This window comes from Chiloscyllium punctatum, chromosome 47 (assembly GCF_047496795.1).
Source record: "Chiloscyllium punctatum isolate Juve2018m chromosome 47, sChiPun1.3, whole genome shotgun sequence".
Classification (NCBI taxonomy): Eukaryota; Metazoa; Chordata; class Chondrichthyes; order Orectolobiformes; family Hemiscylliidae; genus Chiloscyllium; species Chiloscyllium punctatum.
Window position 1 is genome coordinate 44,982,975 of NC_092785.1, and position 15,719 is coordinate 44,998,693.

At 53.1% G+C, this 15,719-nt stretch overlaps 1 protein-coding gene across 2 annotated transcripts in view; it reads left to right on the forward strand.

Annotated features, from left to right (window-relative positions):
• Positions 1-2,174: 2,174 nt before the first annotated feature.
• The window catches only part of LOC140468622 (butyrophilin-like protein 10), a 44,017-nt gene continuing 30,472 nt past the window's right edge, over positions 2,175-15,719 (forward strand). The window contains exons 1-2 of one of the 2 annotated variants that reach the window (XM_072564725.1): positions 2,175-2,597; positions 4,134-4,373. In XM_072564725.1, coding sequence (XP_072420826.1) covers positions 4,241-4,373 — 133 coding nt within the window. In that variant the 5' untranslated portion in view covers positions 2,175-2,597; positions 4,134-4,240. Of the gene's footprint in view, positions 2,598-3,017; positions 3,577-4,133; positions 4,374-15,719 lie in introns of those variants that run through there. The other variant, XM_072564726.1, reaches the window with a different exon arrangement.

The window sequence follows — 15,719 nt, forward strand, 5'->3', positions numbered from 1 at the left end:
ACATTCTGGGGTAATTTAGCATGGCCAATCCACCCTAACCTACACATCCCTGAACACTATGGGTAATTTAGCATGGCCAATCCACCCTAACCTGCACATCCCTGAACACTATGGGGTAATTTAGCATGGCCAATCCACCCTAACCTGCACATCCCTGAACACTATGGGGTAATTTAGCATGGTCAATCCACCCTAACCTACACATCCCTGAACACTATGGGGTAATTTAGCATGGCCAATCCACCCTAACCTACACATCCCTGAACACTATGGGGTAATTTAGCATGGCCAATCCCCCCTAACCTCCACATCCCTGACACTATGGGGTAATTTAGCATGGCCAATCCCCCCTAACCTCCACATCCCTGACACTATGGGGTAATTTAGCATGGCCAATCCACCCTAACCTACACATCCCTGAACACTATGGGGTAATTTAGCATAGCCAATCCACCCTAACCTCCACATCCCTGACACTATGGGGTAATTTAGCATGGCCAATCCACCCTAACCTACACATCCTTGAACACTATGGGGTAATTTAGCATGGCCAATCCACCCTAACCTACACATCCCTGAACATTCTGGGGTAATTTAGCATGGCCAATCCACCCTAACCTACACATCCCTGAACACTATGGGTAATTTAGCATGGCCAATCCACCCTAACCTGCACATCCCTGAACACTATGGGGTAATTTAGCATGGTCAATCCACCCTAACCTACACATCTCTGAACACTATGGGGTAATTTAGCATGGTCAATCCACCCTAACCTACACATCCCTGAACACTATGGGGTAATTTAGCATGGCCAATCCACCCTAACCTACACATCCGTGAACACTATGGGGTAATTTAGCATGGCCAATCCACCCTAACCTCCACATCCCTGAACACTATGGGGTAATTTAGCATGGCCAATCCACCCTAACCTCCACATCCCTGACACTATGGGGTAATTTAGCATGGCCAATCCACCCTAACCTACACATCCTTGAACACTATGGGGTAATTTAGCATGGCCAATCCACCCTAACCTACACATCCCTGAACATTCTGGGGTAATTTAGCATGGCCAATCCACCCTAACCTACACATCCCTGAACACTATGGGTAATTTAGCATGGCCAATCCACCCTAACCTGCACATCCCTGAACACTATGGGGTAATTTAGCATGGTCAATCCACCCTAACCTACACATCTCTGAACACTATGGGGTAATTTAGCATGGTCAATCCACCCTAACCTACACATCCCTGAACACTATGGGGTAATTTAGCATGGCCAATCCACCCTAACCTACACATCCCTGAACACTATGGGGTAATTTAGCATGGCCAATCCACCCTAACCTCCACATCCCTGACACTATGGGGTAATTTAGCATGACCAATCCCCCCTAACCTCCACATCCCTGACACTATGGGGTAATTTAGCATGGCCAATCCACCCTAACCTACACATCCCTGAACACTATGGGGTAATTTAGCATGGCCAATCCACCCTAACCTCCACATCCCTGACACTATGGGGTAATTTAGCATGGCCAATCCACCCTAACCTACACATCCTTGAACACTATGGGGTAATTTAGCATGGCCAATCCACCCTAACCTACACATCCCTGAACACTATGGGGTAATTTAGCATGGCCAATCCACCCTAAGCTACACATCCCTGAACACTATGGGGTAATTTAGCATGGCCAATCCACCCTAACCTACACATCCCTGAACACTATGGGGTAATTTAGCATGGCCAATCCACCCTAAGCTACACATCCCTGAACACTATGGGGTAATTTAGCATGGCCAATCCACCCTAACCTACACATCCCTGAACACTATGGGGTAATTTAGCATGGCCAATCCACCCTAACCTACACATCCCTGAACACTATGGGGTAATTTAGCATGGCCAATCCACCCTAACCTACACATCCCTGAACACTATGGGGTAATTTAGCATGGCCAATCCACCCTAACCTGCACATCTTTGGACTGTGGGAGGAAACCGGAGCACCCGGAGGAAACCCACACAGACACAGGGAGAATGTGCAAACTCCACACAGACAGTCGCCTGAGGTGGGAATTGAACCCAGGTCTCTGGCTACCGTGCCGCCCACATTCCACAACTTTATTTTCTCTCTCTCTCTGTCCACCTGTCTCTGTCTCTCACAGTCTCTCTATCTCATGCTCTCTCTCTCTCTTTGTCTCTCAGTCTGTTTGTTTACTCTCTGTGTCCCTCTTCTCTCTCTGTCGCTCTCACTCTGTCCCTCGTTCTCTCTCTCTCTCTCTCTCTCTAGTTGAGAAATTGCTTAATGGTCTGTGCAATTTGTCCTGACTGGATTATATGACACTGCACATTCTCTCTCTCTCTCTCTCTCTCTCTCTCTCTCGCTCCCACCTCCTCTCTCTCTCAGTCCTGTCTCTCTCTCTCGCTCCCACCTCCTCTCTCTCTCTCTCTCTCTCAGTCCTGTCTCTCTCTCTCTCTCCGTCGCGTCTCTCTCTCTCTCTCTCTCTCTCTCCTGGTTTAGTCAAACATTGCCAAGCAGTGAATGGGTCAGCAACCCAATGTATGCTGGGGACTAAGGTAGGAGGGTAATGTGAAACTATTTTAGTATCTCACTCTCTCTCAGCCTCTGACCCTCCCACTGCCTCAAACTCTCTCTCTCTGACCCCCACTGTCTCTCTCTCTCTTTCTCCCCCCTCCCTATCTCTCTGACGACTGTCTTCCTTCTTCTCAGTATTCTGTCTATCGCTCTCCCTCAATAAGATTGCTTTGATCCGCGGCAGTGGAATTATGACACCAAACCTCTCCCTTGGTGTCTTTCTGTCACTCTCCATCTCGGTCTACCACACTCCTGTGCTCTCTCTCTCTCTCTCTCATCTAACTGTCTCAGTCTGCCCATCTCTGCCACCTTCCTGAATTACGCCGTCTCTCTGTTTTTCTCTCTCTCTGTTTCTCTCTCTCTGTTTCTCTCTCTGTTTCTCTCTCTGTTTTTCTCTCTGTTTTTCTCTCTGTTTTTCTCTCTCTCTCTGTTTCTCTGTCTGACTCTGTCTCTCGCTCTCTGTCTCTGTTTTTCTCTCTCTGTCTCGCTCTCTCTGTCTTTCCCTCTCTCTCTCTCTCTTTCACTCTCTCTCTCTGTTTTTCTCTCTCTGTTTCTCTCTCTCTCTCTGTCTCTGTCTGTCTCTCACTCTCTGTCTCTCCGTCTCTCTCTCTCTGCACCTCTCTCTCTGTCTCTCTGTCTGTCTGTCTCTCACTCTCTCTGTCTCTCTCTTTGTCTGTCTCTCTCTCTAACTCTCTCTGTCTCTCTCACTCTCCTCTCTCTGTCTCCGTCTCTGAAAGACCGTGGGCAGACAGTTTCTGATCCTCCCCACCAATGTGGGGGCCGTGGTTACAAAGCGTTCATTTGACCCGTTCAAGGAGACGGGAAGCAAGTCTGATGCAATAAATCTGGGCGCAGGCCCAGAAAAGCCAAAACAGGAGGGACTGTGGGTGGGAACACTTCGACCAACCAAGTCGGGGAGAGAGGGCGAACTGGTTGTGGGCATGCAGGATTGATGCCAGTGTATGTTTACACAGAGGCGTGCTGTACTTAGTCACATAGTCACGGGGAAAGTATGGGACACACAAAACAGAATCCACCTGCACCTCTTCAATCACTCCCTCAGTACTGACCCTCCGACAGTGCGGTCCTCCCTCAGTACTGACCCTCCGACAGTGCGGCACTTCCTCAGTACTGACCCTCCGACAGTGCGGCCCTCCCTCAGTACTGACCCTCCGACAGTGTGGCCCTCCCTCAGTACTGACCCTCCGACATTGCGGCGCTCCCTCAGTACTGACCCTCCGACGGTGCGGCCCTCCCTCAGTACTGACCCTCCGACAGTGCGGCACTCCCTCAGTACTGACCCTCCGACAGTGCGGCACTCCCTCAGTACTGACCCTCCGACAGTGCGGCACTCCCTCAGTACTGACCCTCCGACAGTGCGGCACTCCCTCAGTACTGATCCTCCGACATTGCGGCCCTTCCTCAGTACTGACCCTCCGACAGTGCGGCCCTCCCTCAGTACTGACCCTGTATCACAATGGTGTGCAATGTAATGGGTGAAGGTTTCTCCTGTGCAGATGTCCTGAGCAAGATGGCGAGAGGTCACCTATACTGAGGTGGGGTAGAGCAGGAGAATGCAGGACTGAAGCCAACAGGTCTGAAAGGAAGGAGTTACAGTTTGGGGATGAAGGCTATTGCGGTTTCTGTCAGTAAACTGCAGAGGGCCAGTTACAAGAAGCATATCAGTCAATCCACAATGACATTTCTCCAAACTCCATGGCTCAATCTACCTCGCGTTTACGTGGTCCTCTGGTCAGGTAAGACATGGACTGGGAGATGTATGGGGGATGAGACTGGGTGGGATATTAAAGGGAGTGGGGAGTGAGGGGGGAGAGTGGGATCAGACTGGGTGGGATATTAAAGGGAGTGAGGGGGGAGAGTGGGATTAGACTGGGTGGGATATTAAAGGGAGTGAGGGGGGAGAGTGGGATTAGACTGGGTGGGATATTAAAGGGAGTGAGGGGGGAGAGTGGGATTAGACTGGGTGGGATATTAAAGGGAGTGAGGGGGGAGAGTGGGATTAGACTGGGTGGGATATTAAAGGGAGTGGGGAGTGAGGGGGGAGAGTGGGATTAGACTGGGTGGGATATTAAAGGGAGTGGGGAGTGAGGGGGGAGAGTGGGATTAGACTGGGTGGGATATTAAAGGGAGCGGGGAGTGAGGGGGAGAGTGGGATTAGACTGTGTGGGATATTAAAGAGAGTGAGGGGGGAGAGTGGGATTAGACTGGGTGGGATATTAAAGAGAGTGAGGGGGGAGAGTGGGATTAGACTGTGTGGGATATTAAAGAGAGTGAGGGGGGAGAGTGGGATTAGACTGGGTGGGATATTAAAGGGAGTGAGGGGGGAGAGTGGGATTAGACTGGGTGGGATATTAAAGGGAGTGAGGGGGGAGAGTGGGATTAGACTGGGTGGGATATTAAAGGGAGTGAGGGGGGAGAGTGGGATTAGACTGGGTGGGATATTAAAGGGAGTGGGGAGTGAGGGGGGAGAGTGGGATTAGACTGGGTGGGATATTAAAGGGAGGGAGGGGGGAGAGTGGGATTAGACTGGGTGGGATATTAAAGGGAGTGAGGGGGGAGAGTGGGATTAGACTGGGTGGGATATTAAAGGGAGTGAGGGGGGAGAGTGGGATTAGACTGGGTGGGATATTAAAGGGAGTGGGGAGTGAGGGGGGAGAGTGGGATTAGACTGTGGGATATTAAAGGGAGTGGGGAGTGAGGGGAGAGAGTGGGATTAGACTGTGGGATATTAAAGGGAGTGGGGAGTGAGGGGAGAGAGTGGGATTACACTGGGTGGGATATTAAAGGGAGTGGGGAGTGAGAGTGGGATTAGACTGGGTGGGATATTAAAGGGAGTGGGGGGAGAGTGGGATTAGACTGGGTGGGATATTAAAGGGAGTGAGGGGGGAGAGTGGGATTAGACTGGGTGGGATATTAAAGGGAGTGGGGGGAGAGTGGGATTAGACTGGGTGGGATATTAAAGGGAGGGGGGAGTGAGGGGAGAGAGTGGGGTTAGACTGGGTGGGATATTAAAGGGAGTGAGGGGGGAGAGTTGGATTAGACTGGGTGGGATATTAAAGGGAGGGGGGAGTGAGGGGAGAGAGTGGGGTTAGACTGGGTGGGATATTAAAGGGAGTGAGGGGGGAGAGTGGGATTAGACTGGGTGGGATATTAAAGGGAGGGGGGAGTGAGGGGGGAGAGTGGGATTAGACTGGGTGGGATATTAAAGGGAATGAGGGGGGAGAGTGGGATTAGACTGGGTGGGATATTAAAGGGAGGGGGGAGTGAGGGGGGAGAGTGGGATTAGACTGGGTGGGATATTAAAGGGAATGAGGGAGTGAGGGGGGAGAGTGGGATTAGACTGGGTGGGATATTAAAGGGAGTGAGGGGGGAGAGTGGGATTAGACTGGGTGGGATATTAAAGGGAGTGAGGGGGGAGAGTGGGATTAGACTGGGTGGGATATTAAAGGGAGTGAGGGGGGAGAGTGGGATTAGACTGGGTGGGATATTAAAGGGAGTGAGGGGGAGAGTGGGATTAGACTGGGTGGGATATTAAAGGGAGTGAGGGGGAGAGTGGGATTAGACTGGGTGGGATTTTAAAGGGAGTGAGGGGGGAGAGTGGGATTAGACTGGGTGGGATATTAAAGGGAGTGAGGGGGAGAGTGGGATTAGACTGGGTGGGATATTAAAGGGAGTGGGGAGTGAGGGGGGAGAGTGGGATTAGACTGGGTGGGATATTAAAGGGAGTGGGGAGTGAGGGGGGAGAGTGGGATTAGACTGGGTGGGATATTAAAGGGAGTGGGGAGTGAGGGGGGAGAGTGGGATTAGACTGGGTGGGATATTAAAGGGAGGGGGGAGTGAGGGGGGAGAGTGGGATTAGACTGGGTGGGATATTAAAGGGAGTGGGGATTGAGGGGGGAGAGTGGGATTAGACTGGGTGGGATATTAAAGGGAGTGAGGGGGGAGAGTGGGATTAGACTGGGTGGGATATTAAAGGGAGGAAGGGGGGAGAGTGGGATTAGACTGGGTGGGATATTAAAGGGAGTGGGGAGTGAGGGGGGAGAGTGGGATTAGAATGGGAGGGATATTAAAGGGAGTGAGGGGGGAGAGTGGGATTAGACTGTGTGGGATATTAAAAGAGAGTGAGGGGGGAGAGTGGGATTAGACTGGGTGGGATATTAAAGGGAGTGAGGGGGGAGAGTGGGATTAGACTGGGTGGGATATTAAAGGGAGTGGGGAGTGAGGGGGGAGAGTGGGATTAGACTGTGGGATATTAAAGGGAGTGGGGAGTGAGGGGAGAGAGTGGGATTAGACTGTGGGATATTAAAGGGAGTGGGGAGTGAGGGGGGAGAGTGGGATTACACTGGGTGGGATATTAAAGGGAGTGGGGAGTGAGGGGAGAGAGTGGGATTACACTGGGTGGGATATTAAAGGGAGTGGGGAGTGAGAGTGGGATTAGACTGGGTGGGATATTAAAGGGAGGGAGGGGGAGAGTGGGATTAGACTGGGTGGGATATTAAAGGGAGTGAGGGGGGAGAGTGGGATTAGACTGGGTGGGATATTAAAGGGAGTGAGGGGGGAGAGTGGGATTGGACTGGGTGGGATATTAAAGGGAGTGGGGAGTGAGGGGGGAGAGTGGGATTAGACTGGGTGGGATAATAAAGGGAGTGGGGAGTGAGGGGAGAGAGTGGGATTAGACTGGGTGGGATATTAAAGGGAGTGGGGAGTGAGGGGGAGAGTGGGGTTAGACTGAGTGGGATATTAAAGGGAGTGGGGAGTGAGGGGAGAGAGTGGGATTAGACTGGGTGGGATATTAAAGGGAGTGGGGACTGAGGGGGGAGAGTGGGATTAGACTGGGTGGGATATTAAAGGGAATGGGGAGTGAGGGGGGAGAGTGGGATTAGACTGGGTGGGATATTAAAGGGAGTGAGGGGGGAGAGTGGGATTAGACTGGGTGGGATATTAAAGGGAGTGGGGAGTGAGGGGGGAGAGTGGGATTAGACTGGGTGGGATATTAAAGGGAGTGGGGTGTGAGGGGGGAGAGTGGGATTAGACTGGGTGGGATATTAAAGGGAGTGGGGAGGGAGGGGGGAGAGTGGGATTAGACTGGGTGGGATATTAAAGGGAGTGAGGGGGGAGAGTGGGATTAGACTGGGTGGGATATTAAAGGGAGTGAGGGGGGGAGAGTGGGATTAGACTGGGTGGGATATTAAAGGGAGTGAGGGGGGAGAGTGGGATTAGACTGGGTGGGATATTAAAGGGAGTGAGGGGGGAGAGTGGGATTAGACTGGGTGGGATATTAAAGGGAGTGAGGGGGAGAGTGGGATTAGACTGGGTGGGATATTAAAGGGAGTGGGGAGTGAGGGGGGAGAGTGGGATTAGACTGGGTGGGATATTAAAGGGAGTGGGGTGTGAGGGGGGAGAGTGGGATTAGACTGGGTGGGATATTAAAGGGAGTGGGGAGTGAGGGGGGAGAGTGGGATTAGACTGGGTGGGATATTAAAGGGAGTGAGGGGGGAGAGTGGGATTAGACTGGGTGGGATATTAAAGGGAGTGGGGTGTGAGGGGGGAGAGTGGGATTAGACTGGGTGGGATATTAAAGGGAGTGGAGTGTGAGGGGGGAGAGTGGGATTAGACTGGGTGGGATATTAAAGGGAGTGGGGAGTGGGGAGTGAGGGGGGAGAGTGGGATTAGACTGGGTGGGATATTAAAGGGAGTGAGGGGGGAGAGTGGGATTAGACTGGGTGGGATATTAAAGGGAGTGAGGGGGGAGAGTGGGGTTAGACTGGGTGGGATATTAAAGGGAGTGGGGAGTGAGGGGGAGAGTGGGATTAGACTGGGTGGGATATTAAAGGGAGTGGGGAGTGAGGGACGAGAGTGGGATTAGACTGGTTGGGATATATACAGTGAGTGGGGAGTGAGGGGGGAGAGTGGGATTAGACTGGGTGGGATATTAAAGGGAGTGGGGAGTGAGGGGGGAGAGTGGGATTAGACTGGGTGGGATATTAAAGGGAGTGGGGAGTGAGGGACGAGAGTGGGATTAGACTGGTTGGGATATATACAGTGAGTGGGGAGTGAGGGGGGAGAGTGGGATTAGACTGGGTGGGATATTAAAGGGAGTGGGGAGTGAGGGGGGAGAGTGGGATTAGAATGGGTGGGATATTAAAGGGAGTGGGTTGTGACGGGGAGAGTGGGATTAGACTGGGTGGGATATTAAAGGGAGTGAAGTGTGAGGGGGGAGAGTGGGATTAGACTGGGTGGGATATTAAAGGGAGTGAGGTGTGAGGGGGAGAGTGGGATTAGACTGGGTGGGATATTAAAGGGAGTGAGGGGGGATAGTGGGATTAGTCTGGGTGGGATATTAAAGGGAGTGGGGAGTGAGGGGGGAGAGTGGGATTAGACTGGGTGGGATATTAAAGGGAGTGAGGGGGGAGAGTGGGATTAGACTGGGTGGGATATTAAAGGGAGGGAGTGGGAGAGTGGGATTAGACTGGGTGGGATATTAAAGGGAGGGAGGGGGGAGAGTGGGATTAGACTGGGTGGGATATTAAAGGGAGGGATGGGGGAGAGTGGGATTAGACTGGGTGGGATATTAAAGGGAGTGAGGGGGAGAGTGGGATTAGACTGGGTGGGATATTAAAGGGAGGGAGGGGGGAGAGTGGGATTAGACTGGGTGGGATATTAAAGGGAGTGGGGTGTGAGGGGGGAGAGTGGGATTAGACTGGGTGGGATATTAAAGGGAGGGAGGGGGGTGAGTGGGATTAGACTGGGTGGGATATTAAAGGGAGTGGGGTGTGAGGGGGAGAGTGGGATTAGACTGGGTGGGATATTAAAGGGAGTGAGGGGGGAGAGTGGGATTAGACTGGGTGGGATATTAAACGGAGGGAGGGGGGAGAGTGGGATTAGACTGGGTGGGATATTAAAGGGAGTGGGGAGTGAGGGGGAGAGTGGGATTAGTCTGGGTGGGATATTAAAGGGAGTGAGGTGTGAGGGGGGAGAGTGGGATTAGACTGGGTGGGATATTAAAGGGAGTGGGGAGTGAGGGGGGAGAGTGGGATTAGACTGGGTGGGATATTAAAGGGAGTGGGGAGTGAGGGGGGAGAGTGGGATTAGACTGAGTGGGATATTAAAGGGAGTGGGGAGTGAGGGGGAGAGTGGGATTAGACTGGGTGGGATATTAAAGGGAGTGCGGAGTGAGGGGGAGAGTGGGATTAGACTGGGTGGGATATTAAAGGGAGTGGGGAGTGAGGGGGGAGAGTGGGATTAGACTGAGTGGGATATTAAAGGGAGTGGGGAGTGAGGGGGGAGAGTGGGATTAGACTGGGTGGGATATTAAAGGGAGTGAGGGGGGAGAGTGGGATTAGACTGGGTGGGATATTAAAGGGAGTGAGGTGTGAGGGGGGAGAGTGGGATTAGACTGGGTGGGATATTAAAGGGAGTGGGGAGTGAGTGGGGAGAGTGGGATTAGTCTGGGTGGGATATTAAAGGGAGTGAGGGGGGAGAGTGGGATTAGACTGGGTGGGATATTAAAGGGAGTGGGGTGTGAGGGGGGAGAGTGGGATTAGTCTGGGTGGGATATTAAAGGGAGTGAGGGGGGAGAGTGGGATTAGACTGGGTGGGATATTAAAGGGAGTGGGGTGTGAGGGGGGAGAGTGGGATTAGACTGGGTGGGATATTAAACGGAGGGAGGGGGGAGAGTGGGATTAGACTGGGTGGGATATTAAAGGGAGTGGGGAGTGAGGGGGGAGAGTGGGATTAGACTGGGTGGGATATTAAAGGGAGTGGGGAGTGAGGGGGAGAGTGGGATTAGACTGGGTGGGATATTAAAGGGAGTGGGGAGTGAGGGGGGAGAGTGGGATTAGACTGGGTGGGATATTAAAGGGAGGGAGGGGGGAGAGTGGGATTAGACTGGGTGGGATATTAAAGGGAGGGAGGGGGGTGAGTGGGATTAGACTGGGTGGGATATTAAAGGGAGTGGGGTGTGAGGGGGAGAGTGGGATTAGACTGGGTGGGATATTAAAGGGAGTGAGGGGGGAGAGTGGGATTAGACTGGGTGGGATATTAAACGGAGGGAGGGGGGAGAGTGGGATTAGACTGGGTGGGATATTAAAGGGAGTGGGGAGTGAGGGGGAGAGTGGGATTAGTCTGGGTGGGATATTAAAGGGAGTGAGGTGTGAGGGGGGAGAGTGGGATTAGACTGGGTGGGATATTAAAGGGAGTGGGGAGTGAGGGGGGAGAGTGGGATTAGACTGGGTGGGATATTAAAGGGAGTGGGGAGTGAGGGGGGAGAGTGGGATTAGACTGAGTGGGATATTAAAGGGAGTGGGGAGTGAGGGGGAGAGTGGGATTAGACTGGGTGGGATATTAAAGGGAGTGCGGAGTGAGGGGGAGAGTGGGATTAGACTGGGTGGGATATTAAAGGGAGTGGGGAGTGAGGGGGGAGAGTGGGATTAGACTGAGTGGGATATTAAAGGGAGTGGGGAGTGAGGGGGGAGAGTGGGATTAGACTGGGTGGGATATTAAAGGGAGTGAGGGGGGAGAGTGGGATTAGACTGGGTGGGATATTAAAGGGAGTGAGGTGTGAGGGGGGAGAGTGGGATTAGACTGGGTGGGATATTAAAGGGAGTGGGGAGTGAGTGGGGAGAGTGGGATTAGTCTGGGTGGGATATTAAAGGGAGTGAGGGGGGAGAGTGGGATTAGACTGGGTGGGATATTAAAGGGAGTGGGGTGTGAGGGGGGAGAGTGGGATTAGTCTGGGTGGGATATTAAAGGGAGTGAGGGGGGAGAGTGGGATTAGACTGGGTGGGATATTAAAGGGAGTGGGGTGTGAGGGGGGAGAGTGGGATTAGACTGGGTGGGATATTAAACGGAGGGAGGGGGGAGAGTGGGATTAGACTGGGTGGGATATTAAAGGGAGTGGGGAGTGAGGGGGGAGAGTGGGATTAGACTGGGTGGGATATTAAAGGGAGTGGGGAGTGAGGGGGAGAGTGGGATTAGACTGGGTGGGATATTAAAGGGAGTGGGGAGTGAGGGGGGAGAGTGGGATTAGACTGGGTGGGATATTAAAGGGAGGGAGGGGGGAGAGTGGGATTAGACTGGGTGGGATATTAAAGGGAGTGAGGGGGGAGAGTGGGATTAGACTGGGTGGGATATTAAAGGGAGTGGGGAGTGAGGGGGGAGAGTGGGATTAGACTGGGTGGGATATTAAAGGGAGTGAGGGGGGAGAGTGGGATTAGACTGGGTGGGATATTAAAGGGAGGGAGGGGGGAGAGTGGGATTAGACTGGGTGGGATATTAAAGGGAGTGAGGGGGGAGAGTGGGATTAGACTGGGTGGGATATTAAAGGGAGTGGGGAGTGAGGGGGGAGAGTGGGATTAGACTGTGGGATATTAAAGGGAGTGGGGAGTGAGGGGGGAGAGTGGGATTAGACTGGGTGGGATATTAACGGGAGTGAGGGGGGAGAGTGGGATTAGACTGGGTGGGATATTAAAGGGAGTGGGGAGTGAGGGGGGAGAGTGGGATTAGACTGGGTGGGATATTAAAGGGAGTGGGGAGTGAGGGGAGAGAGTGGGATTACACTGGGTGGGATATTAAAGGGAGTGAGGGGGGAGAGTGGGATTAGACTGGGTGGGATATTAAAGGGAGTGGGGAGTGAGGGGGGAGAGTGGGATTAGACTGGGTGGGATATTAAAGGGAGTGGGGTGTGAGGGGGGAGAGTGGGATTAGACTGGGTGGGATATTAAAGGGAGTGGGGAGTGAGGGGGAGAGTGGGGTTAGACTGAGTGGGATATTAAAGGGAGTGGGGAGTGAGGGGGAGAGTGGGATTAGACTGGGTGGGATATTAAAGGGAGTGGGGAGTGAGGGGGGAGAGTGGGATTAGACTGGGTGGGATATTAAAGGGGGCGGAGATGTGAGGAGAGAGTGGGATTAGACTGGGTGGGATATTAAAGGGAGGGGGGAGTGAGGGGAGAGTGGGATTAGACTGTGTGGGATATTAAAGGGAGGGGGGAGTGAGGGGGGAGAGTGGGGTTAGACTGGGTGGGATATTAAAGGGAGTGAGGGGGGAGAGTGGGATTAGACTGGGTGGGATATTAAAGGGAGTGAGGGGGGAGAGTGGGATTAGACTGGGTGGGATATTAAAGGGAGGGGGGAGTGAGGGGAGAGAGTGGGGTTAGACTGGGTGGGATATTAAAGGGAGTGAGGGGGGAGAGTTGGATTAGACTGGTGGGATATTAAAGGGAGTGGGGGAGTGAGGGGGGAGAGTGGGATTAGACTGGGTGGGATATTAAAGGGAGTGGGGAGTGAGGGGGGAGAGTGGGATTAGACTGGGTGGGATATTAAAGGGAGTGAGGGGGGAGAGTGGGATTAGACTGGGTGGGATATTAAAGGGAATGGGGAGTGAGGGGAGAGAGTGGGATTAGACTGGGTGGGATATTAAAGGGAGTGGGGAGTGAGGGGGGAGAGTGGGATTAGACTGGGTGGGATATTAAAGGGAGTGGGGAGTGACGGGGGAGAGTGGGATTAGACTGGGAGGGATATTAAAGGGAGGGGGGAGTGAGGGGAGAGAGTGGGATTAGACTGGGTGGGATATTAAAGGGAGTGAGGGGGGAGAGTGGGATTAGACTGGGTGGGATATTAAAGGGAGTGAGGGGGAGAGTGGGATTAGACTGGGTGGGATATTAAAGGGAGTGAGGGGGAGAGTGGGATTAGACTGGGTGGGATATTAAAGGGAGTGAGGGGGGAGAGTGGGATTAGACTGGGTGGGATATTAAAGGGAGTGAGGGGGAGAGTGGGATTAGACTGGGTGGGATATTAAAGGGAGTGAGGGGGAGAGTGGGATTAGACTGGGTGGGATATTAAAGGGAGTGAGGGGGGAGAGTGGGATTAGACTGGGTGGGATATTAAAGGGAGTGAGGGGAGAGAGTGGGATTAGACTGGGTGGGATATTAAAGGGAGTGAGGGGGAGAGTGGGATTAGACTGGGTGGGATATTAAAGGGAGTGGGGAGTGAGGGGGGAGAGTGGGATTAGACTGGGTGGGATATTAAAGGGAGTGGGGAGTGAGGGGGGAGAGTGGGATTAGACTGGGTGGGATATTAAAGGGAGGGGGGAGTGAGGGGGGACAGTGGGATTAGATTTGGTGGGATATTAAAGGGAGTGGGGATTGAGGGGGGAGAGTGGGATTAGACTGGGTGGGATATTAAAGGGAGTGAGGGGGGAGAGTGGGATTAGACTGGGTGGGATATTAAAGGGAGGAAGGGGGGAGAGTGGGATTAGACTGGGTGGGATATTAAAGGGAGTGGGGAGTGAGGGGGGAGAGTGGGATTAGAATGGGTGGGATATTAAAGGGAGTGAGGGGGGAGAGTGGGATTAGACTGTGTGGGATATTAAAAGAGAGTGAGGGGGGAGAGTGGGATTAGACTGGGTGGGATATTAAAGGGAGTGAGGGGGGAGAGTGGGATTAGACTGGGTGGGATATTAAAGGGAGTGGGGAGTGAGGGGGGAGAGTGGGATTAGACTGTGGGATATTAAAGGGAGTGGGGAGTGAGGGGAGAGAGTGGGATTAGACTGTGGGATATTAAAGGGAGTGGGGAGTGAGGGGAGAGAGTGGGGTTAGACTGAGTGGGATATTAAAGGGAGGGAGGGGGAGAGTGGGATTAGACTGGGTGGGATATTAAAGGGAGTGAGGGGGGAGAGTGGGATTAGACTGGGTGGGATATTAAAGGGAGTGGGGAGTGAGGGGGGAGAGTGGGATTAGACTGGGTGGGATATTAAAGGGGGGGGAGTGAGGGGGGAGAGTGGGATTAGACTGGGTGGGATATTAAAGGGAGTGGGGAGTGAGGGGGGAGAGTGGGATTAGACTGGGTGGGATAATAAAGGGAGTGGGGAGTGAGGGGAGAGAGTGGGATTAGACTGGGTGGGATATTAAAGGGAGTGGGGAGTGAGGGGGAGAGTGGGGTTAGACTGAGTGGGATATTAAAGGGAGTGGGGAGTGAGGGGAGAGAGTGGGATTAGACTGGGTGGAATATTAAAGGGAGTGGGGACTGAGGGGGGAGAGTGGGATTAGACTGGGTGGGATATTAAAGGGAGTGAGGGGGGAGAGTGGGATTAGACTGGGTGGGATATTAAAGGGAATGGGGAGTGAGGGGGAGAGTGGGGTTAGACTGAGTGGGATATTAAAGGGAGTGGGGAGTGAGGGGAGAGAGTGGGATTAGACTGGGTGGAATATTAAAGGGAGTGGGGACTGAGGGGGGAGAGTGGGATTAGACTGGGTGGGATATTAAAGGGAGTGAGGGGGGAGAGTGGGATTAGACTGGGTGGGATATTAAAGGGAATGGGGAGTGAGGGGGGAGAGTGGGATTAGACTGGGTGGGATATTAAAGGGAGTGAGGGGGGAGAGTGGGATTAGACTGGGTGGGATATTAAAGGGAGTGGGGAGTGAGGGGGGAGAGTGGGATTAGACTGGGTGGGATATTAAAGGGAGTGGGGTGTGAGGGGGGAGAGTGGGATTAGACTGGGTGGGATATTAAAGGGAGTGGGGAGGGAGAGTGGGATTAGACTGGGTGGGATATTAAAGGGAGTGAGGGGGGAGAGTGGGATTAGACTGGGTGGGATATTAAAGGGAGTGAGGGGGGGAGAGTGGGATTAGACTGGGTGGGATATTAAAGGGAGTGAGGGGGGAGAGTGGGATTAGACTGGGTGGGATATTAAAGGGAGTGGGGGGGGAGAGTGGGATTAGACTGGGTGGGATATTAAAGGGAGTGAGGGGGAGAGTGGGATTAGACTGGGTGGGATATTAAAGGGAGTGGGGAGTGAGGGGGGAGAGTGGGATTAGACTGGGTGGGATATTAAAGGGAGTGGGGTGTGAGGGGGGAGAGTGGGATTAGACTGGGTGGGATATTAAAGGGAGTGGGGAGTGAGGGGGGAGAGTGGGATTAGACTGGGTGGGATATTAAAGGGAGTGAGGGGGGAGAGTGGGATTAGACTGGGTGGGATATTAAAGGGAGTGGGGTGTGAGGGGGGAGAGTGGGATTAGACTGGGTGGGATATTAAAGGGAGTGGAGTGTGAGGGGGGAGAGTGGGATTAGACTGGGTGGGATATTAA